Genomic DNA, 23,194 nt, shown 5'->3' with positions numbered 1-23,194 from the left:
TTACCAAAATAAAGTCCGTTTAACTTCCTGATAGACCATAGACTTTAAAATAAAAAGTTAGAAAATGCACAGTTGTATTTAAAACTTTTAAGTGTGGTTAACTACATTTGCGCGTTATCTTATATCATAGCCAAATTTTATAATAAAAGTAAAGTTGGTAATAAACAAGGCAGAGGGTCTTTTATTTTGAAATTAAACAGGGATTTCTGCCTCCAGGTTGAGCCGGAAAAAAAATCGATGCGCGTGTGTCGCAGAAGAGGACGGTTAAGCTGTACCATCAGTCCGGCGGGTCCGGAGACATCCTTTTCTTCAATTAGTTGGATTTTAAAGAAACATTTTAATGCTGGTTATGTAATGTGGGAAACATTCCCAATTATTTAATTTACCTTTGGTACTTCTAAAGTATTTTTGAATGGAAACGTAAAACACCAGACTTCTACGACCCCTCAGAATAAACGTTAATGGTTTCTCCCGAGTGGCTCATTAAACTGTCACTAAAACACACAGACAATTGAATAAATGATTTATTTCGTGAATCCTTGCAACAAATTACAATTACAAAGAATATCCTCACAATACGAAAAAAAAAGTTTAATGTGCTTACATTCATACTGATAAATAGCAGGCGTCAAAAGATAAAGGATAAGACAGAAGAAGGGGCACAGCAGGAGTTATGACGGGTTAAGGGTCAGGTTTAGAGATAAAAGCAGCGGCACAGTCAAAACACAGGCACAGAACATAGAGAATGGTTACTTTTCTTTCCAACAAGAGTTAATCCATCTCTACTACATAATAATACATGTTTTGAGTTGATGCAAAAAGCTACTTTTGCAACCAAAACATTTGAATATTCATTATCATTTTAAAGCTCATCAGGTAAATCTACATGCATTTTCTTTTAAAAAAATTGTCACATTTTTAGTATTAGGTCCAATGAATACTGATATGTTGGATGATGATGTCAAAGTATACACATGTACTTCATAACATGTTTACTGTTCATTTGCACAAGAGACAAAATGGTGGAAAAGGGAAAGTTGAATCATGTAAAAGAAAAAGAGAAACAGCAAGTGGTATCAGGGAATGGACAGAGAGGGGTAAAAGGAAACAAAAGGACAGGTGTTGGCAAAAAAAAAAAAAAAAAACATGAGGAAAGACAGAGGTGCCAGTAGAAACCGAATCCAGGAAGCAGGAGAGGAAATACAATAAAAATCTTCTAATTTAGCAAATGACCTTTTATTTGCCTCCACATATTTTCTCCTTATTCTAATATATTAGGGTTTTTACTTCAGGATCCAGAACGGGCTTAGGTCTTTTCATTTCTCCTTGTATGACAGAAAGTAAATAAGGTGCAATAACCAAATACATTTCCCCCAAAGCTGGACACAGAAAGTACAACGGATCCTGAAAGTATTCACGTCCCCCCCTGCCCCCCACACATTTCTTACCTTAGCAGAATGTCTACTGAAACCAACCTGAGTACAAGTCTCTTTAAAAAAAATAAAAATAAATAAAATCTACACAAAGATTTTACAGATATTTGTCAAGTTTTCTAAATAAACAGAAACATACGTTTTCACAGCCATTGTTTGATATTTTATTTTGTTGAAGCCTTTTTTGGCAGCAGTTCCAGCCTCCAGTTGTCTTCAGCATGTCTCTATAAACTTGGTTTTTTGGGGGTAAAATGTCGTCCATTTCCAAATAACAAAGGGAACTGTCCTTTAAGATCTGCGATGATCCTTTCTCAAATTTTTTTTTTTTTTTTTTTTTTTTTTTTTGCTTTGACACAATTCAGTTCAAAAGGTCTACAGATAATTCCTCTGAGTTTATTGCTTGGTTTCTGCAGCCAAATGTGTTCCATTCCAAATCATGTTCAATCTTCTGAAGTTAGCACAGGGGAACTCCAATTTTGTTGGAAAAAACTCTCCAATAATTAGACGCTTAGTTTTGACTGCCATAGGAAGGAATGTGAATATTATGTAACTATTATTTGTAAATGTAAAAAATTGTTGTCTAGCTATAGAACAAACAAAACCTTACTCAGGTGGGTTTTAGAGTTGGTCTGCAACAGGCAACATTTTTTAAAAACGAAGGGATGTGAATACTTTCTGGATGACCAGTAAATATACTACGTGTGTGTGTGTGTGTTGGCATTGTGGTGCACTGAACTACGCTTGCCCACTGCATTACTGTATACAGTCCATGACGTGTATCTGCAGTGTGTCCATATCTGGAGCCAGGTAGTTGCACTTCGGACAGCATAAATCAGGCAGATCTGCAGCTGCTGCTGCAGCAGGATCGATGACCGGTGCCAAAACGTGGTTCCGGTTCGGTGGCACGGTGTTGAAGCCAGCACCAGGAAACCCTACCACTGCAGCAGAGGAGAACATCTTAACACAGCGTACTACAGGACAAGCATTCTTTGACATACATTTAATGTGCAAGACTGAGGTTCATTTAAGAGCTCCTAAACATACAATGTCAGAAAAACTATTTTTTTCCCAAAACTCCTTTTTCACACTTGTGCAGATCTGAAAATGCTAAAATAAAATTCCAGACTGGACAGGATCCCTGCTAACCTACTGGCACACATCAATATTTCCAGAGTAAGTCCCTCCAGGATTTTGGGGATTTTTTGAGATTGTTACAGCCTAACATCACTGATTTTATGGCACCTTTTTCAAAAATTTGCAGTTTAAGATGAACTTTTTTTTTCAAATCTTTCTTTTTTTTGCTACAAAATTCTTCTTTCAAAAAAGTTGAAATTGCTGCATATAAACTTCCCCAAAAAAGTTCAGTAATAAATGTTGTTGCACTTCAAATAGTCCAAAAAGTTGAAAATTACCCACAAAATGTTAACGGAGAAGCATTCTGTTAGAACAACCCATTCTGAAAATTCTGTATTTCTTAATGTCTAAAGTCTCTGGATTCCCTCTGACTGTACAAGGCTGTTTAAAACTGTAGGATTCTGTGCGTGTGTGTGTGTGTGTGTGTGTGTTGGATGTATTGTACCTTGCTGAGGGGGAATGTGAGTGGGCCGTGCAGGAAAATCATCCATGTGTTTCAGCTTCATTTGCTCCAAACGTGCACTGAAACAGAGGTGACTAGTTAGACCCTTAAATAAATAATAATGAAAAAAGATCAATTTATTTTTGCTGCATCCTAAAAAAAACATCTGGTTTTGACAACAATGGGGGACTCCCATTTTACTTTGAATTTTTGGCACATATGTAGGTAACTACAAATATGGACGCGTTTGTTGATCCCCAGGTAAAGAAGCGTAAGAACCTATAGAACTCATACAGCTTTATTACAACTGAAGATGAAAAACAAATGATGCTGTCCATGAATTGAAGATCATAATTGACAACCTTGAGCAATCTTCAACTGAGCGTCTTCAGTCAGCAACTTATGGAGACTATTCCTAACAACAGCTGTCAATACTTACGACTAGGTAAACTTTTACAGTACGAGTTACAGTATATTATTTCCCTTTGGGATTATTAAAGTATTTAGAATCAAAACTGAATTAAATTGAAGATTCTTCATTTACAGTGCAGACCCACCTAGGTTTAATTCCCAGACAGACAGAAATCTAAGTTGGACTCTTTCAAAACATTTTTAAACTGATATTCTGAACTACTGAGGTAGAAATTATTTCATCTTGGATTGCGTTTATTGTCAAAGCTGGGTTCTGTGCAGATCCAGACCGAGGTGATTTTCCACGTGAGGTTTTAGCTTCAGACGGAACCAAAAAACCTCGCTTGTTTGACAGCACCTGCAGTTGAAGTAGCATTTGATAAGCAGCTATGCTCCGAGTTGTGACCACCACAGATTTCCATTCCCCATGAGAAGCATATCCAAATATACAGCACATTAATATTAACACGGATCCTGATGAATGTGTGGTTACCGTGCTGTGAGCTCATGCTTCAACCGATCGATCTCAGCCAGAGCCTGAGTGAACTGTTCCTGCAGCTCCTCCTTCTTCTGGTTCAGCTTCTCTCTTGCTTCTCGCTCTGCCAGGAAATCTGCCTTGTAGATCTCAGCCTGGCACAAACGCAAAGAGGGAGCAAGGTGATGCGTTTATACTTTACAAAAAAATAAAAATCTGTTTACATTTTTAAGATGGTAAATGCGTTATCATAACTTTTTTTTTTTTAAATTGAACATTTTTCCCAACTGGTACAGTGTGAAAGAACCTTTGAACTTTGATCTTCTCATTTAGAGAATCTCCACTTCCTTGCCGATTCATGTGGCTTGATGATTTTTTTTTTTAAGGATGGCCTCTGAAAAGCATCTCTCTCCTCATCTTTTCTGACAATCCTACAGCTGCTGGTGTAGCTTGTTACAAATGTCGAAGAATACAAATACAAACGTTTGCATAAAACAAATCCAATGTTATGTTTCCTCTAGTAGAGCGACAGACCAACTGCTGAAATGTTGGAAGTGTAGCAGAGAGAGAGCCGTGATTAAAATCAGCAGATATTGCCAGAAATCCACCGACTGCGAAGACATGAGCAGCGGTTTGGACTTTACCTGTGCTGTGAGGACAGGGACGGTTTCCAGCGAGCCTTTCTGCTGCTCCACCTCCTCCTTGAGTTTATCGATCAGGTCCTGCTTGATGGCCAGCGCCCGCTCTGCCTCCTCTAGCTTGCTGCTAAGGTCTCCTCCCTGCAGCGATATGCAGAGCCCGACGTCAGAACAGCACAGCTAATGAGGGTGAAGACGTCTGAGTGTGTTTTTACCTCACTCTTCAGTTTGGAATCATAGTCTCTGAACAGACATGTGTAGGCATGCTGCAACTGTGACAGCTTTTTTCTGATAAGAGCAGAACAAAAGGGGATTTTAAAACACACTTTGTCTTTCCAAAAGTATTTTGATCATGTGGAACGGTGTGCTGAACCCACTTCTCCTCTGTGACCACGTGCCTCTCCGACTTCAGCGCGCTCTCCAGGCTCTGCACCTGCAGCAGCAGCTTGTCGTTGGTCACATGATGCTGCTTCCTCTGCTGCTCCAACTCCCGCTCCGCCGCCTGCAGGGCCTTCACCTTGCTGACCAGCCTAAACGCAGAAACGACAAACGGCTCGTGACAAACGGACTGGGCACGACCTCGCCGGTACGACGGGACGACTCACTTCTCCTCCAGCATTTTGCGCTCATCGTCGCTCTTCTGCAGGAGGATCTGCCTCTCATTCAGTTCGCCTAACAGCGACGTCGCCTGAGCTTTCAGAGCCTCACAGTCCTTGGCCAACTGGTGGAATGCAAATAGAAGAAAATAAGCTTTAAATATGCCCTCACAGATAAAGGCAGGCAAGAAGGAATTGAGTATTTTGGATGTAATTTGCTAAACAAACATTTAGTTGTGGAAATAATTTGACTAAGAAGTGATTAGAGGGTTTCTGCAGGTTTCATCAACTCAAATGTAAGATTTTTTAAGACCAGTATGGATGAAATTTAAGACCTGTGTCACAAAAGAAAAGTACAAAAGTAAATTGCAAATCAATTGTATGGGTTGACAACAGAAGTGAGTCAACGCTTAAGACGAACATCATTCAGCCAACTGCCAATAGATTTGCACTTAAGGAAGAAGCTAGCTTAAGCGGTTATTACTGGTAGCTGCAACCGCCTTGAGTCAAATAATACAATAAAAGATGTCTGCACATGACTCCAAGTTTTGCGTAACAGTAAAGTCCCATGACAAAAAGAAAGCTACATAGAATATACAAGCTTAAATAGCCCTGCCAAAACAAAATTTAAGACATGTGGCTAACGACTTTTCAGACCAGGAACTGATGAATAACAGGCAGAGGAGATGTAACCCTAACCTGCCAATTCCGAGTTTGACCATACAGATTTTTTTTGGTCTGAAAAATTGCCAAGTTGACAAAACTGGGGTGTCTATTGTTAACGGCACTTGGTGGGCCAGTCAGCCCTCTCTTACGACAGATCAAAAAGGGGACAAGGAATGATTTTCAGACCTTTGCGGAGATAAGATTCACAAGTAAGTATTGGCTGATCTCCCAAAATTTCTAGTCATGAGTGAAGAAACAGTGTTAGAAACAGTTGCTGCTGCTTCTGACAGTCAGGTAAACACTGAGTGAAGGTCACCAGACAGAAAGGATGCCTCAGACAGCATTGGTAGTGATAATTTTGAAGTGGTTATGTTGTGGGTTTACATGAATCTAGGAGACTTTATTGTCTCCAGGAAATGAGGGACACTCTTTACCACACAGAGCAGAACGATGAAACGGGTGGAATTGCTTTTCCATCCCCTGCTGTTCCAGATACTTGTATACTGGGTATTGTAAGATTACCAACTGCTGTAGTTGGCAATCTTTAGATTAAAGGACCAATTATAAATCTAAGGTTTTACTAAAACATTAGCAAAGCCTTATAGCAGACCTGGGCACAATCCTTGTCCTTTTGTTTGAGCAAAGCTTCTGTCCTGTCCCGTTGAGCGGAGCTCTTTTGCAGGTAATCCAGTTTCTCCTCCAGCTCCCGATACCTACAGCAGAAATGCACTAGCATTAGAATTATGGTAAATGCATCAATTGTAGGCATAACTTTTGATATAAACCAGTAAAATTGCTGATTAGTTATTCCATTTAACACTCATTTTCCTGAAATCAAGGCATTTTTTCGATGAAAAAATAATTCCAAATAAAATATCTTTGAATTAAAAGGTGCAGAAAATAATTTAGAAGTAAATTATCTTCTTTTTTACCATGGTAAAAATCCTTTGTGGTTTGTTGGAATGGCATAAAAACCCCCCAAAGTGGATGAATAATACAGTGCAACACGTCTGATCTACTTGTAAAACCCACAGGAAACAAAATGAGTTCAGATTTTGGAGACAGACAGGCAAGCAGTGACACATGCAGAGGGAACAAAAAGCCACACAGAGCTGTAGGCTCACCTGCCCTGTGTGGCCTGAAGCTGCTCTGTGAGTTTAGCCAGACTAGAGCTGGCAAAAGGAACCAAACAAGGCAAAAGAAGATAAGGAAGAGGAAGAGGTTTGGTTAAGCAGGAGGAAGGACAGAACTTTAATTAGAAGAGCAGAATAACCTGCAGTTATAACAGGGTACAGCACGAGTTCATTTAGTAGAACCAAGATAAGGTTTTGGCTTAAAGTTAGTTTAGCACCGTTAGCTTAAATGATCTTCTACCTGTGTGTGTGTGTGTGTGTGTGTGTGCGCGCGCGTGCGTGTGTGCGTGTGTGGGACTGAGTTTTACCAGTCAGAGGTGTGCTGAGCCTCTGAGCGAAGCTGAACAGCTTCCTCATTACTGCTCGTCTGCAAAACATTAACACAATCCTTCAGGCCACAAAACATAACAAAAAAATTAATAAAAAAAAACAATTCCTAAAAAGATTACTAAAGACTGAGCCAGCTGGGAATGTTTTTCAAAAACATTTTTTGTGGTGCTATGAATGTTGTGCTATGATGTTACAGCCATACAGTTACCTAAAAAATAATGAACAGTTTATTCTAAATCATAATTTTCATCGTTATCACAATAACACCTCAACATGTCATGAGAAAATTCTAAGTCCATATCACCCACTTATATGAATTATTTTATTTTCTATGGTTCTGGATTGTATCTGAAATTCATACATGCGACCTCATGTCTACTTGTATGTTAGCGGACAGGAAGTGAAGTTAGCATAGCGTGCTACCTGTGTATGGAACAGTTTAGCCCGCAGGTGCTCAATGCATCGATGCTGTCGCTCTAACACTTCTTTTCCCTCGTCCCGTTCCCTCTTTAACTCTTCATTTTTTCTTCTCATCTCTCTCATCTCTTCCTCTGTTTTTTCTTTGTGGCTCTTCAGCAGTTGCAGGAACTCATTGGCACCCTCTGCAGGCTGGAGAGATAAAGAGATGCGATGGTAATAGAAGCAGGTGACTTTTCAGACAGAAAAAATATTAAAATCAGAATGAGCAGATCAGTCTTTTTAAAGAATTTAAAGATCTGTGATTGGTCACAAAACTCCAATCTTTGTAAGACTTATTACTATTTTTTGTGAAGCACTCTGTGACAACTGTTTGAAGACAAATGTTGTAGAGTTGTTATAACTGATTTATAGGTTTTTATTTGATGATTCTCCCTTAAAACGATGTGAACATTTTCGACAAGAGACATGTGAGGTGAAAAGGAACAAACAAAAGAAACACTCTACCAGGCTGCGATGTGGTGTGGTTTGTGTCTGCTGCTCCGTTTCTTCAACTCTTTTCCTCTCCCACTGGTCTAAAGTCTGAAAGACAAAACATAAAAACACAACTTTGTTTAAAAAAAAATAGAATTCAGTTTCTTCAGACTCATAACTCTACAGCATGTGTGTCTAAAATTCTAGATTGAGTTTAGGAATGCACCGATTCATTTTTTTCAGACCGATATCAATATCTGGGGTTCAGTATCAGCTGATACCGATCCAATACAGAAATACAGTGCTGAACATTTCTTTCTTTTTTATTTAAATATGGACATAACTGTACTGAATTACACATTTATTTGATAACTCTGCACCAGTACACCTACATACTAAATTCTTCATACTGAATTCTAAATGTAATGTAAAATAAATAGAGCTCGTGTCTTATTGGTTTGCTGTAACTGATACATAAGCAATCAATTAATTGCACGAAAAATTTAAATAAGCTCAATAATTTCCATTCTGATGATTCATATTTTTTGAAAGGCAATTTTGTTTGCAGAGATTCAATAATCCATTTTCAATTATTGTTTCAGTTGTTTGTGGTTTTTCTTTTCTTTTTACTAGTTTTTTTTCTTCATCATCGTACAATTATTATTATATTACATGAAAATGGAATCAAGTTTTTTCATTTATTGCAGTAATTTTTAGAACAAATTATTGTTCTGCAAAACTTCATATTGTGACAGACCTAGTGATATAAATGTAATTCTCTCGTCCCTTTGAATAATTTGTAGGATTTCAAATTGCAGTTCCATATTGCAATAAATTGTTTTATTATTATATTTAGTGATAAATATATATATATATATTAAAAACTATGTACAGTTACTTTTCAATTTACTTTTAGGTAGTCGGATGTGCCCGTCTTCTCTATTTAAATCTAGTGATTACTGAAGGGCAATATAATATACAGATTTCATATCTGCACTCTTTTGGTTGAATGCAGTATTTATTTCCACTTTGGCTTTATGTTGTTTAGTTTTTATTCAAGTACGATTTTTGTTAATGGAGACTGAGAATCCATTTTATTTTGGTTTTTGGTTGTTTTGTTTATTTAGTTTATCAGTTCCTGTGTTATGTGTTCTTTTGAAAATAAAGTGTATCTATCTATGGCAGGAAATTGCATGCATTATTAATCATTTCCATTAAATCAGTGTCAAAAGGTCTTGAAACAATATTATCGTTTATCGCAATAATTTTTTAGACAATCGCTCGGCAAAATTTGTTATCGTGACAGGCCTAGTCATGTGCAGTTGAAACAAGTTTGTATTCTTTCACAGTATGGTTCATTGCTTTTGAATAAAATTAGATTGGAACACTGAAGGTGCATTCGGATGCTGTCAGGTGATATAAGGACACAAACGTGTTTTAACTGCACATGACACAGTGATCTCGAATATGAATGACACATTTAGAGAGTTATCCTCCAAACTACAGGGGCTGATTTTCAAATCTCTGAGGACAAGTGAGAGACGTCGGTTAGGAGAAAATCAGTTTTAAGATCTGACTGGCTGAACAACCTTCCAACAGAGATAAAAATGACGATTGCTGTGATTGTGAAGATCCAGACTGTGACGATTTAGTCAGGCTAAAGAACATAAGCAGTAGAGGTGTGCCGATCGATCGGTCACCGATCACAATCGGGCCGATTTTCGTGAAAAAGTGCATGATCGGTGATCGGCGATCATTGTCTCTTTTACCGATACCGATCACCTGCTTCTCATTTCCAACCTGCCTGTGCAGCTGGTCTCCTCTTTCTTTCACTCTGCGCAAACGCGCAGCAACAAATCCTAAGCGATGTGGAACTACAACGCACTGAGTGAATGGGGAAGTTTGCGTGTTGCGGCGGAAAATTGAAGCAGGTCAAAATGCATCAACACGACGAATCTAGTATGGAATAAAAACAAAGCCATACTTGACGGAGATTGGCTACATCGAGGCTCACTGCAGTAAAAAAGACATACGGAGCGATCAGATAGCAGGTAAAGCAGCGCACAGCTACAAACACTCACCCGGATTAGCATGACGGTCAGAAAGCTAAACAAATAACCTGGAAAATTATTTAAATCTTCGAGCTGCGATGTAAGACGCTGGTTCTGCTCTCGCTGTTGAACCGCTGCTACAGGTAGTAATATTTGACAGACGGAGCTTCGCTTCTGCTCCACCTGGTAGTGACTCTCACACCGAACCTGCTTAAAGCTGCAGCATCTAACTTAAAAAACAAATTTTACATATGTATTAAAACTTTCGCTGTCCTAACATGAGACAGATAATCTCTGAAAAAATAATCGATCTCCTCCCTGTTCTGCATAATTACTCCGCTCAGTCAGAAACAGCCAATCAGAGCTAGCAGTAATCAGCTAGCAGCCATGCTATCAGGAAGTTTTCATTCAGTAACTCTGGATTGTTTATTGTAATGGATCCTGTTTTTGCCTTTGAATGTTAAGTTTTATACTTGAATTTTTTTGGCAATGTTGAGAGGTTTTATTTTGGCTCTTTGTATTATTTAGCCTCTTCAGAGCCTTCATATGTTATCAGTCTGTTAAAGATAGTTTTATCAATAGCAGTACAATTTGCACAATGCCTGTTTTGTTTAGTTTTCTTCTTGGAAAAAGTTATTAAAAACAAGTTTTTGTCTAAATTAAGGTGAATTCATGGTTCCTTTTTCCACATAATGTAACCGGTAGTGTTTATGATAATAATAATTATGTGATCGGTATCAGTGATCGGTATCGGTGTATCAGCCCTCATGGGTGATCGGTATCGGTATCGGGAGGAAAAAACCTGATCGGCACATTCCTAATAAGCAGTGAGCAACAAAGTGACCCATCTCTCATCGTAAAACACGACAAGTTGGCAACACTGTACAGCTGATGACAAAACAATATGCAGTCACCAAGGGAACCATAAGAACCATCTATAAACGCTTTTCCAGGCACCATAGATGAAAATTAATCTAAATCTTGCATATTTAAAGAATGCAGTATTTCTTTTCATTTAGAAAACAAGTTGAGAAGAAGCTTCCTCTTAATGTTACAAGACAAAAAGAGTCTTGTTATGTGTGACAGCCTCTCTGAATGGTGGGATTATGAAGGCACAGCGACGTAAGTCTGCAGCACACCCACCTTTGGCTCATCCAGCGGGCCGTTCCGGGCAGAAAGCCCCGGTGACGCCTCCATCTGGGCCGAGCTGTAGCTGTGGTTGGACGACGAGCCTGGTCCGTTCACCATGCTCTGCAAAGAGTGGTTCTCCTGCGCCAGCCTCTCCACCAGCGCCCGGGCCTCCTGGAAACGACAGCTGAGGAATTCCCGCTCCTCCCTGGTCCGCCGCTGCCATCCCTCCATCTCTTCGCAGCGCTGACGCAGAGCCTGGTTGCTCCTCCGCAGAGCCTCTGGAGGACGGACACGTACCAACGTTCAGTCTACGTCTTCTTCCAGCACAATCAATTACAAAAGCCAACTTTGACTCTACTACTGTTAATAATCAGAAGAGTTTGATATGGAACTGCAATAAGCTTGTGACAGTTCCGGTTCAGTTCACTGGGCTGTTTATTTTTAGCTGCGTCCAGCATTTATCAAATTACAAACTTTTCTAACTTTCTCACCGTACAGCCAGAGACTTAAAGAGAAGCAGCAAAAAAATGAGCTGGATTAGCAGAGCTTGCTAACAACTGATGATGTTGCTGTGGAACATCATCTTTGCTTGTGTGGAAATTGAGCTGTTAGCATCTCATGAGACTGTTATACAGCACCAGTCTTCTGTCAGAGGTTGCTTTAGATTCGTTGCAACACAAATTGCTACCATAGATCCTCCCCAACCACAGAACCGCCATCCACAACGACTGAAGGATAGTTAGATGACAGGAGTTACGGCAGCTTTTAATTTCCCTTTCGGGATAAATACAGCATTTTGAATTTTAGTTTAATTGAATGACGAGATTTCACACTTTTCCTGTGTGTATATGGAATTTTTGGCAACTGTTGACTTCTCAACAGGAACAGTGTAATGCTGTTCCTTTGCATTACACTGTAAAAAATGGCAACATCCAAAAAAAAAAAAACTGTTGCAGCATAAACTACAAGAATGGATGGGAACAAGCTGACAGGACAAATCGTGGAAATATCTTGGATACAGAAAACTGCTTTTTTCATCATCAGTTTTTTTTTTTTTTTTTTTACAAACCGTTTTTATTTTTTTGTAAGTCAATACCTCGGAGCTGCTGGTTGTCGCCCAACAGTCTGGTCACCACTTCATTGCCAGCGAGCTCTGGTGGGACCCTGAGGGTCCCTCCGCTGTCCTCTCCAGACATGTCCCACTGCATGGGGCCGTCCGGCTGTGGCTGCACCATCTCTACAGAGGCAGAGGCAAAAGACAGGCCGATAAATATCCACAACTTAGGAAAGTATTACTACAGTGGAAGAAGTGCAGGTAAGGCCCAGTGCAAACACCTCAATTCATTTGCTTATAAGAGCTTTCACTCACTTTCAGTGCAGACTCTGTGTATGTATGATTTAGAGAAACACGTACACCGTCCAGCAGTTATAAAGAGTACACTCCTGGAAAGTTTCTCACATTTTGCATAGATTGCGATAGATCAGTAATAAAGCAGTGCAAAATTGTAAAGTGGTCACATTGTTTTAACAAACAAAAATCTGATCTTTTTTTTGGAGCAGGTATTGACCCTCCTTTTACTCAGATGCCCTCATATAAAATGCACTCTGACCCTTCAGTTGGTTCACAACATTATGAAAGGCATCGATCGGTTGCCTTTGAATGAAATTATTAAGCATCCCTGGGATACGAGTCACTGAACCATAACCTGGGTCAGTTCCAAGAGCCACTTGTAAATAGGAGGAGAAGCTGCTCCAATCAGAAGAGAGGCTGCTGCATACCTGGCTTAAATGAATGGGTGACTAATTCTGTAGCAATTTGAAGCAAACTGAGGAGATTATGCAATCACCCAATCAGTTGTGCTGAAGTGGGGAAACATCTAAAACATGCAAGACAAGGGCTGGGGATAAGGGTGGGTGACATGGACTTAGGATTTTAGTGCGGTATTTTGTAGTACTATTGTGGTAACAAAGATTATGATAGAAAAAACTATTACTCATTTTATAGGTAATTGTTTGGCTGTGACTGCAAAACGCTGCATTTAATAATCATGTTTTTGAAACCACTGATATTTATTGATGGTCTCATGAAAACAAACTACAGAGAAAACAGCAAAAATAACATTTTTGAGCATACATACAATTTCATTTATTATTTACAATCAATAACTGAAATTCATAATGACAACAATAAATCAAAATTCTTATCGTGATAAGAAGTTGTTCACGATAAATGATAGTCAATACGATGAATTCCCACCTCTAGTTGAGGAGCTAGAGGTGGGAGATCAAAGGATGTGAGTTAGAACAGAGTACATGTTATTAGAGAATCCGCAGCAACAATGGAAGATTTGTGTTCACTGAAGCGTCCCATTTAATCTGACTAATGTTTTTTGTTTTTTCAATTTACCATAAATATGCAACAACAAAAAAACTCCGATTAATATAGCCTTTGAGGGAAAATATATGTTCTCTCACTCAACAACTATTCAATTCATTATTCAAAGGTTTCTGAGGTTGAGCACGTTTTCTGCAGATGAAAGTGGCCGAGTCTTACTTTCACTTTCATTTTAAATCTGACAGAATTGTCCTTTAGTGGGAGAAAACTATCAAGTGAGCCTGTTTCAGATTGTTAGGATCTTTGGAAAAATGCCAAACTTCCCTTCCGTGTGAGCAGTTTAACCTGCTTACAGGTGAACATGAGCGGAAAAAAACATGACCTCATCAGTCAAGGTGCCTCTGTTGGGCTGAAATCAACTCTCATGCCACAAAATAATGTGGAAAAACCGTTTAAATAAATAAAGCTGTGCATTATAAAAACACACCTCAGCGTACACGGAATCACCCAGGGACATAAACAAAACGTTTGACAGTTATATTAGGCTAACGTTAAACGTTAACGTCAAATGCAAAAGACTTTTACATATAACCAGGCGCAGTTATAGTCACAAACCACATCTTACCTTTTCTTCTCGTTTAGTTTTGATACCAGGAAAGAAACAGCTAAGCTGTCACTAAGAAACTGCCCTTCACAGTTTATTTAGAACAGCTGGCTAAAGCAGACAGCTAAGACCTAGCTAATTAGCTTGGTAAGCTAAAGTAGCAAACTGTCGGCAGGGCAAATTAAGAAGTTATTTTAAGCTAATATAAACGCCGGCCTAAATCAACGATCTAAGTATCTCCGGAGAGCCATTTTGTCCTGTTTTGTAACTTATTCCGAGTGCGTTGAAGGTTGACTGAAGAAATCTGACGATTCGGAGTGTTGTTAGCTGGAGAACGTGTAGGTATTTTACCCTGCGCGCTGACTGTCAGGTACAACTAGCTCTGAGTCATCGAGGATGTTTATGGATCCAAATACACTGAGGTCACACGCCACCCACATAGCATTCTGAGAGTTTCCAGAGAGGAGGTAGAAGGTATTAGTAAATATAACAAGCATTCGCGTCAAAAAATTATATATATATATATATATATATATATATATATATATATATATATATATATATATATATATATATATATATATATATATATATCTGACCCCTGTCAGACCAAACACGTGCGTGTGGTCGGACACGTTTGTTTGTACTTTCAGTAAACTGTTAAAAAAGTACTATAATTTGTAAATATTTAAGAATATATTGTCTCATTAGTCATTAGAAGAGAAATCTTAAAATAAATTGAGTGATGAAAATGAAAATAAAGTGGTTATGATTCTCATGCAATTGAAACTGAAACACTAAACTTCGGTTTCAGAAATAGTTGAAGTTAAATCTGTCTGGTTATTCTGAAAACTAGAGTGTAGTTCTTTGTAAATGAAATTCTTGTGATGTGAAAGCAGCAAAGAAAATGTAATGCTGAAAAAAAAAGATTCCTCTTCCCACTTAATTTGTTTTACTTTAGAGGCACAACATAGTTTTTTTTTGTTTTTTTTTGCAACAATCCAGAACTTGAATCTGAAAATGATGTTACAGTCACTGTAACATCAGCTCTGGATGCAGCTGGTTGAGGTCGGTGCTTGTGGTTTGTGGTATTTGTTCTTGAAGGTGGAATTTCCAAGTTGCCACCCTGAAGTCACAGGTCTCCGTTTGAGCTTGGAAAGTTAAAGGCTCCTTGTCAATTCAGAAAGGCTGCTGAGTGTTATGCAGGAAGTAATAGCTTCAGTTATGAACCAGCTTTGGAAGCCTCTGAAGGTTTTGTGTCACATTGAATGAGTCACACAGACATCTTATGAATTAAAAAAAAATAAAAAAAACTCTTTTGTGAACATGCTGCTACAAAATGCCAAGATTTATATCCTGAAGTGCAAACAACAAAGATGTGGACTGGAGACATGAGACTTGGAATCAAGTCAGACATCCGTCACAAGTTACATTACTTTGAATTCAACTTGGTAACGTAAATGAAAGACTTTGTTCTTGCATTGAACTTTCACTCAAGTAACTCATGACTTCACTTTGACATAATGGATTCTGAGATCAGGGTTGGTGAGGAACTTCAGACTTTCCAATTAATTTTCTGCGTCCTGTTGAGGCATTTCAGGCATAGACAGAGGCTGGTTGCCTTCATGTAGCAGGGTAACTTTGCTCTACAAAGAGTATATCTGGTAACCTAACTGCATGATTGACTTTATGAAATCGTTCCTTCTGGGCTCAAAATAGACAGGTCACATTAATAAGATATGGACCTGTGTTTTGTTTGACCTTTGACCTTTTGGTTTATTCGTATGGGTGAAACTTTTTGTTTTCAAACCTGGAACTCAAACATGTAAATACAATAAATGTAACGTATGTTATGTTTACTAAATTGCCATTTAAGTATTGAATAAACTACAGAACTCATGAAATCTTCTGGAGTGTATTAGCTTTGACATGTTTAAATATACCTTGAAAATTTAGAAACATCCACATTGGATGCTTCTAAATTAGCAAGTGATTGCTAAGAATCATTTAGTAATCACTTGCTAAGTGATTTTGCTAAGTTTATTTTTGGACTTTTATGCTACTTTTAATGTTGATGGATTAAATTTATTGTTGTTGCTGTTGCCTGTCTTGGCCAAAATGCTCTTGTAAAATAGATCCTCGATCTCTAAATGAATATGAAAATGTCACACAAAAAATAATTTCCAATAATCTTTAGGTGAAAACAAACCTAATTTTTACAGTATGATTTCATGGTGTTGTTGTTGTTGTTATTATTTTATTATTATTATTATTATTATTATTATTATTATTATTATTATTATTATTATTATTATCCAGAATCTAGACAATCTACCCATTAAAGGTGCAGAAGATAATTAAACTACTGGGGAAAAAAGAATTCAGATTTTTTTTTTTTTTACCCAGAATTCTGAATTTTGATCTCAGAAAACTAAAGCCAAATTTCTGAGGAAAAAAAAAAAGAAGTCAAAATCCATAGAAAAAGACAGAATTCTGAGATTTGTCAGGAAAAAAAATAATTCTGAGATTAAAGTCAGAATTCTGAGAAAAAAGTTAGACATATGAAAAAAAAATCTTTTACAGTATGGTTTCTTTTACAGAAATCATACTGTAAAAGAGGGGCTTTTGCTTTGTTAGATGAAAACATTGTGCCTGTCAGTTCAAGCCCAGGGCGGACAGTTCTCCGGCTAGCAGGAAATCCCCTTCCTTGTTCCGCAGGGGAAGCTGCTGATGTATGCTAAAGCGAAGGAGGTGACATGATGCGTTCCGTCCCAGCCGCTGCTGTTACTATCCTGCTAGCCTGGATTTACCCCAGCTGTGGGCTGTACTTCCACATTGGAGAGACAGAGAAAAAATGCTTCATTGAGGAAATTCCCGACGAGACCATGGTCATCGGTAAGCTAGCAGCTGAGCTGGAGGCCAGCTAGCAGGCGGCGCTAACAGCTGCTCGTTGGAACGAAGATGCAGCATCAGACAAAGCTGGTTGGGCTGATTACAGTGATTCTGATGAAACGATGACATTTCTACTGTCCATGAAATTTGCATCTTTCTGTGATGTAGTAGCTAACTGCACCACACAAGTTTAATTCAATATACAGTTGAAACACAGAAGTTTGCGTACATCGAATAAAATGACACACACTGAATAAGAAGAAACAACCATCTTTTTTTTCTCTCACAAAATAAGTTTTGGTCTGATTTAACTTCAGACAGGGAGAAAAGGAAGGTGAGGTCTTTTTTTCTGACTATGTAAACGTCTGGGTGTCCAGCTGTATATTCCACTTTACTCGTTGTTCAGGATTTGATTAAAAGTCTCCTCATTAAGAGAAGGAGATGAAATCTACTGAAGAGCAGCAACAGAAGGCCAGTTGTTGGGGTTTCACTTTAGTGTGACCTGAAGGAAGCAGGTGGAAGTCACTGTCACACCATTACTGTCAGGGTTAATCCAATCATCCACAACAGAGCTGGACTGGTGACACTTTAACCACAGAGAGAGGAGAATCCATAACCAGAGGTCAGAGTGGTCAGAGGAATCCTCTAGATTGTTTGAAGTGGGGTTTTAAGCAGTCATCCATCTGAGCTGACACAGACTTTTCTATCAATGCTTGTTGTCTGATCAGCAGTACATATAATAAAAAGGCTTTAAATGGTTTTGAGCCATGCCTACTTTAATTTTAAAGAGAATCTGTTGAAGGCGCTAAAGATTAAGGCGATGGCACGGAGGCCTTTCAATAGGAAATAAATGAGATGGATGTAGCATGTCTCTCAGAGTGCAGTCTCGAAGAGTTTCACAGTAAAAAGTAACAAAAAGCAGCAAAAATAAGAGCAGCGTTAAGTTAAAGTTGTCACAAATATTTTCAGACTTGATTTTTAATCTACAGAGCAAAATAAAATAAAATGTATCCACCTAATTTTTGCATTCCTTCAGCATTGAAAATAAAGGGAAAAAAGAAATTTTTTACAAGTACTTTGAGAAAGTTTGAGAGTTTATACTCATAAAAACAAGCATAAAAAACCAAATGGAAAATTTTTTTATTGTGAAATCGTAAGTTAGCTACACAACACTTAGATCCTTTTTTTCTTTGCCTGTTAACACTAAATTAAACATTGGCTAACACACCCCAACTACTGATCTTCAAGTTTTAAAAAAGTCTACTGTTTAATGATAGAAAATATTTTCAAAATAACTTCAAATACTAGAAATACCACCATGAACTTAAATTTATATTTTTGATGGAACATAGACATTAACTCGTCCCCTGCTGACAAACTGAGCAATGCTCAGTTGCTCAAGTTCAATAAGAACGTAGTCAGTAATGGGAATCATTCAGATTTATTGATTTAAACCCAGAAATATACCATGTCCAAGTAACAAATTCACGCTACTGTCCCTTTAAGAGCTGTGGGGTGTTCTGTATCTGGCAGGAAAATACCGGACCCAGCTTTGGGACAAACAGGCCGGTTCCTTCCTCCCCTCCACTCCTGGCCTCGGGATGCACGTCGAGATCAAGGATCCAGACACGAAGGTGAGCTCAGAGCCAAGGTGTCGCCATGACACCCAGTGTGTCACTCACCACGGCAACCTAAAGCTCCTGGTCTCGGTGTGTTCCAGATCATCCTGTCCCGTCAGTACGGCTCCGAGGGCCGCTTCACGTTCACCTCCCACACTCCTGGAGAGCATCAGATCTGCCTGCACTCCAACTCCACCAAGATGGCTCTGTTCGCCGGAGGGAAGCTGGTAGGAAAGTCGCCTCAGACAGACATGATGACAGTTTATTGACTGATTGATATTTAATTAAAGAAACAGCTTCCATGTGGATGTTTTGTCTAATTTATTTTAGCTTAAAACTTAACTTTCTGTTGTATTTCATCAGCAAATTGGAAAAGCATTCACATTACAACCTTAAGCGTTAATGTATTTTACTGGGATCTCATACACAAACTAGTGCATAAATGCAACCTGGAAGAACAATAATGATTTTCAGTGTTTTTATGAATAAAAACCAGAAGTTGAACAAGTAAGTCAGTACTTTTTAGAAGTCTTTTGGAGGATGTATGTTGTTTATTGATCAGTTTTTTTTTGTTTTGTTTTAATTGCTTAAGCTCAGACACATAATGCAGAATACCTGTGATGAGAAAATTTCAATTCCTGTTACAAATTCTCAACAGGCCGTTCTGTTGTGCAAATATGCTTTTATAAACCATTCTGTTGTAGCTCTGGGTTTATGTTCAGGGAAGACCTGGAGGTTTCCCTTCAGAACTGGGTTGTATTTAGCTCCATCCATCAACTCTGATGATGGGAGGATAGACCTGCCCTTGCTGAAGAATGCATCCCGACAGTATGATGCTGCCACCATTATATTTTATGGTGGGGGTGAAGTGTTGTGTTTTTTATGTGTACCAAAAAATTCCGTTTTGGTCTGTCTGACCATCTGTTTGCCGTGTCCAGTAAATGGCTCGTTGCCATCATGAATTTCAGTGGTGGGCAGACTTGTGCTAATGTGTTAATGGCGAAGCTAATACTTTGTGTAGCGCTTTTGCTGACTTTGAAAACATTCACGCTTTTTAGATTCCCTTAAATAAGTTTATATGGATAAATGCTGAAGCGCTAATTTACTTGGCTGTTTTGTAAACTTTCAGTTTGATATCCGTGTTGAAGTTGCGACTGCTAAGAATTATTTAAGTAGTTAGAAGTCCGTGTTCATGCTTTTACTTTGAAGAAACGGTTTACGCAGCAGTTCCGTTTTCTCTCCTGGCACCTCTTCCCCCTCCCCCACCAATAAATTTATTTAAATCAAGAAGAAAATAAAACACGGAGAACAAGAAATTAACATAAATGCAATATTTAAGGGAATTATTGAACATGTAAATCATAATGTCAAGTATATTGCTAGGATTAGCAAATGCTAGTGCTTTAGCATTTGTTTCTGCTATATATTGTGTTGATTTAGCATTTTAGTGTTAGCAAAGTTAATGTCTATGACTATGCTTACCTTTTATTCAGCGGTGCACATTTTTACATTATTTATTTATTTGTTACAAGAAAATTTTTTGCGTTCAGGTAGAATTTTCCTTCAATTTCAGCCTTATGTACTGCTTTGTGTTCATCACATTTTTTTCCCATCATAAATTGCTTTTTTCTCAGCCTTCTCACACCAATCAGTAACTCCTCTGTAATGTTGCAGCGAGTCCATTTGGAGATTCAGGTCGGAGAACACACCAACAACTACCCTGAAATCGCAGCAAAAGATAAGCTGACTGAGCTGCAGCTGCGAGTGCGACAGCTGCTGGATCAGGTGGAGCAGATCCAGAAGGAGCAAAGCTACCAGAGGGTCAGTTCAGAAAAACAAAACAAAAAACAAAATGTTTGAGATGTTTACCAGAGCCGCTTAAGCCTTGAGCTCACTGCGCTGGTTTGTCTCTGGCAGTACCGGGAGGAGAGGTTCCGCATGACGAGCGAGAGCACCAACCAGCGCGTCCTCTGGTGGTCCATCGCTCAGACCTTCATCCTCATCGTCACTGGGATCTGGCAGATGAGGCACCTGAAAAGCTTCTTTGAAGCCAAGAAACTGGTTTAGCACGTTCTGGGAGACGAGAGAAACACGAAGGACTAAAAGGAGGAGCAGACCCAGTCGGCAGCCGTATCCGGTACCAGTTGATCCACACACCAGTCCTGGGAAGCTTTTAGGTTTTACTTCGTAATGTTTTAGGTTCCAGTTACATTTCCACTTGTGTTTAGGTTTTTGGGAGTTTTTTTGGACCACACTGGACATTATTTTGTTCTTTATGTGGGTTTTTTCACTAAAGGATTTCTGTGAAAGACGGAGAATGTTAAAACTGTTAAATGAAAATAACTTAAGTTTGCTTATTTAGTTTGCTTTGTTACTGTTTCGTAACAGCCTTCAGCTGTGTTCAACCTGATTTCTGACGTGTCCAAATATTATCCTGATACACGAACAGTCGGTTTGCAATTTCAGGACATTTTCAACTCTGTCGTTAATATTTCTTTAAGATAGGAGACGTCAGAGCTTGACCTGTTGAATTTGGTTTCCTGACATGGAACCTTTCTAAAGCCTGTTTGAGGTAATCAGTCCACCTTAAACATCCTGCTGACATCAGGGGCCATATGAGCTTTCAGAGCACAGAGCTGAGATTGTGGAACCAAGGGGGCGTGGTCTGTAGCGGTGTTCATGGAGCTGTGTCCGATATAAGACGTGTGGAACCTTTTCCATCTGGCTTGTCGTCATGGAGGCCCTCTGAAGGTATTATCAGTACAGGCCACATTGTTTATTGGGTGAAAGGAGCTTAACTGTGTAAAAAATAAATAAATAAAAATGATTAAATTGGTTTAAAACTAACAAAAACATGTTGTAACCAATTAAAGTCCTACAAGAATATTGACTTTAGATTTCAGCTGCAGCCATTACATACGTCAAAATGTATTTTGATTCCTCTCAATTTTGCTTGAATTTAAACATCAATCAGTCACAACGTTGTGACCAGAAGCTCAAATAATCCGTCCAAAAACAGCTTTTAGCAGTTGAGGTTTTAACTAGGACCATCTGGAGGTTTCCCGGGGTGTTTCATCCTGGAATGTCGGCGACACGTTCTTCGTGTCTCTGCAGAGGCCATAAAGGCTGCATGTCCATCTCAGACTTTAGGTGCTTTCAAAAGAAGTGTCACATGAAGCCATACACCAGGACATGTAGTAACCGATTAAAAGGACAGAATTCTCCAGTGATTGGACTAGACCATATAAGTGTACTTGAATTTTAGAACGTTAGAGCAAGCCCTTGTTTCTCTCTTTTTGTAGTTTCTTTATCCTCGATCTCATGCATGATATGAACATTGACACATTCGGAGGCAGCAAGCGGTTAATATGGTGATCTAGGTAAAGGTTTTTATAACACTTCCTATTTCTTGATTAAAATTAGATAAAAGAAAAAACTCATAAAATAATTGTAAACGTTTTAGCCAATGTGTTTCACTCATACTACAACACACGAGTTCATGATTGTTGGTTTAGGTGTTGAATGTTCTTTGGTGGTTGTGCAGTTTTGCTTTTTCCTTTTACTAAAAGTATTTTTGGGCTTAAACTGTTCAGTCACCGTCAGTATATTTTTTTCCAATAGATTGAATGTTTGATCCACCAGTCCAGGTTTTTCTGCTGTGTTTTCATCATTCCAGTGGTGGACACAGAGTGGTGTCAAAATTTTCTTTCCAGGAAATAATTTTTTTTAAAATCCCACCAAGTAGGGTAGAGATATTACCGACATTACTTATAACATATATATATATACATACATAAATTTTCTTACCCTTTTAACACTATTAAAAAAAAAAAAAGCCAAATCGCTGCTTCAGTTAAACACTCCACTATTCTGCGCTGTGTCACCATTATCGTCACATGACCAAACAAATACCACAACATCCCTCCTACTGCTACTTTTTAAAAAAATGATGGTAAAATGGCCGCTACCAATGTTTGACTCTGTCCTGCTCTCAAGTGCTTAGTCAAAGTTTCGGTTCATGGAAGTATGGTGGGGGGGAAAAATGGAAACATTTGGTTTTGCTGGTACTTTATGCTTACAGCTGCACTAAAGTCTTATAAATGTGAAATGGGGAGTGAATCTAAAGGTTTTCCTCCAGGTTGTTTAAGGTTTTAGCTCACAGACTGTTTTCTGCAGGCTGGTGTTTCATCAGAGTTTATTTATTTAGCAGTTACAAAACGTCAGGTTTGCCATTTTGGGAGCTGATTTGTCAATCCAGGGCAAATCGGCTCGAAATATCCAGGAGTTGAAATATCGTATGGTGATAACTCATAAAAGAAGACGTCAGTTCTAAAAATTGTTTTTCAATATGTTTAATTTAAATTTGATCTGGATTTCATCCTGAAATGCTTAATAAAGAAACTTTGTCCAAAA

General features: G+C 38.5%; 2 protein-coding genes across 2 annotated transcripts; one reads left to right on the top strand and one right to left on the bottom strand.

The window, feature by feature from the left end:
- Positions 1-506: 506 nt before the first annotated feature.
- ikbkg (inhibitor of nuclear factor kappa B kinase regulatory subunit gamma) lies at positions 507-14,649 on the bottom strand. The gene is made up of 14 exons (XM_014973638.2): positions 14,292-14,649; positions 12,428-12,568; positions 11,344-11,609; positions 8,183-8,257; positions 7,682-7,867; positions 7,237-7,295; positions 6,406-6,508; positions 5,139-5,254; positions 4,911-5,063; positions 4,749-4,821; positions 4,540-4,674; positions 3,914-4,050; positions 3,013-3,089; positions 507-2,371 (listed from the first exon to the last, which is right to left on the bottom strand). Exons 2-14 carry the CDS (start codon positions 12,564-12,566, stop codon positions 2,187-2,189), a joined length of 1,704 nt encoding a protein of 567 aa, XP_014829124.1. The 5' UTR covers positions 12,567-12,568; positions 14,292-14,649; the 3' UTR covers positions 507-2,186.
- Positions 14,650-16,940: 2,291 nt separating this feature from the next.
- On the top strand, positions 16,941-23,194 carry tmed4 (transmembrane p24 trafficking protein 4). The gene is made up of 5 exons (XM_014973642.2): positions 16,941-17,165; positions 18,696-18,796; positions 18,883-19,008; positions 20,456-20,602; positions 20,699-23,194. The coding sequence occupies exons 1-5, from the start codon at positions 17,027-17,029 to the stop codon at positions 20,846-20,848; spliced, it is 663 nt and encodes a 220-aa protein (XP_014829128.1). The 5' UTR covers positions 16,941-17,026; the 3' UTR covers positions 20,849-23,194.

This window comes from Poecilia mexicana, unplaced genomic scaffold (genome assembly GCF_051168715.1).
Source record: "Poecilia mexicana isolate PSO_F unplaced genomic scaffold, ASM5116871v1 scaffold_7, whole genome shotgun sequence".
In the NCBI taxonomy this organism is placed as follows: Eukaryota; Metazoa; Chordata; class Actinopteri; order Cyprinodontiformes; family Poeciliidae; genus Poecilia; species Poecilia mexicana.
Note: the sequence above shows the minus strand (reverse complement) of the source record. Positions and strands in the feature narration are given on the sequence as shown.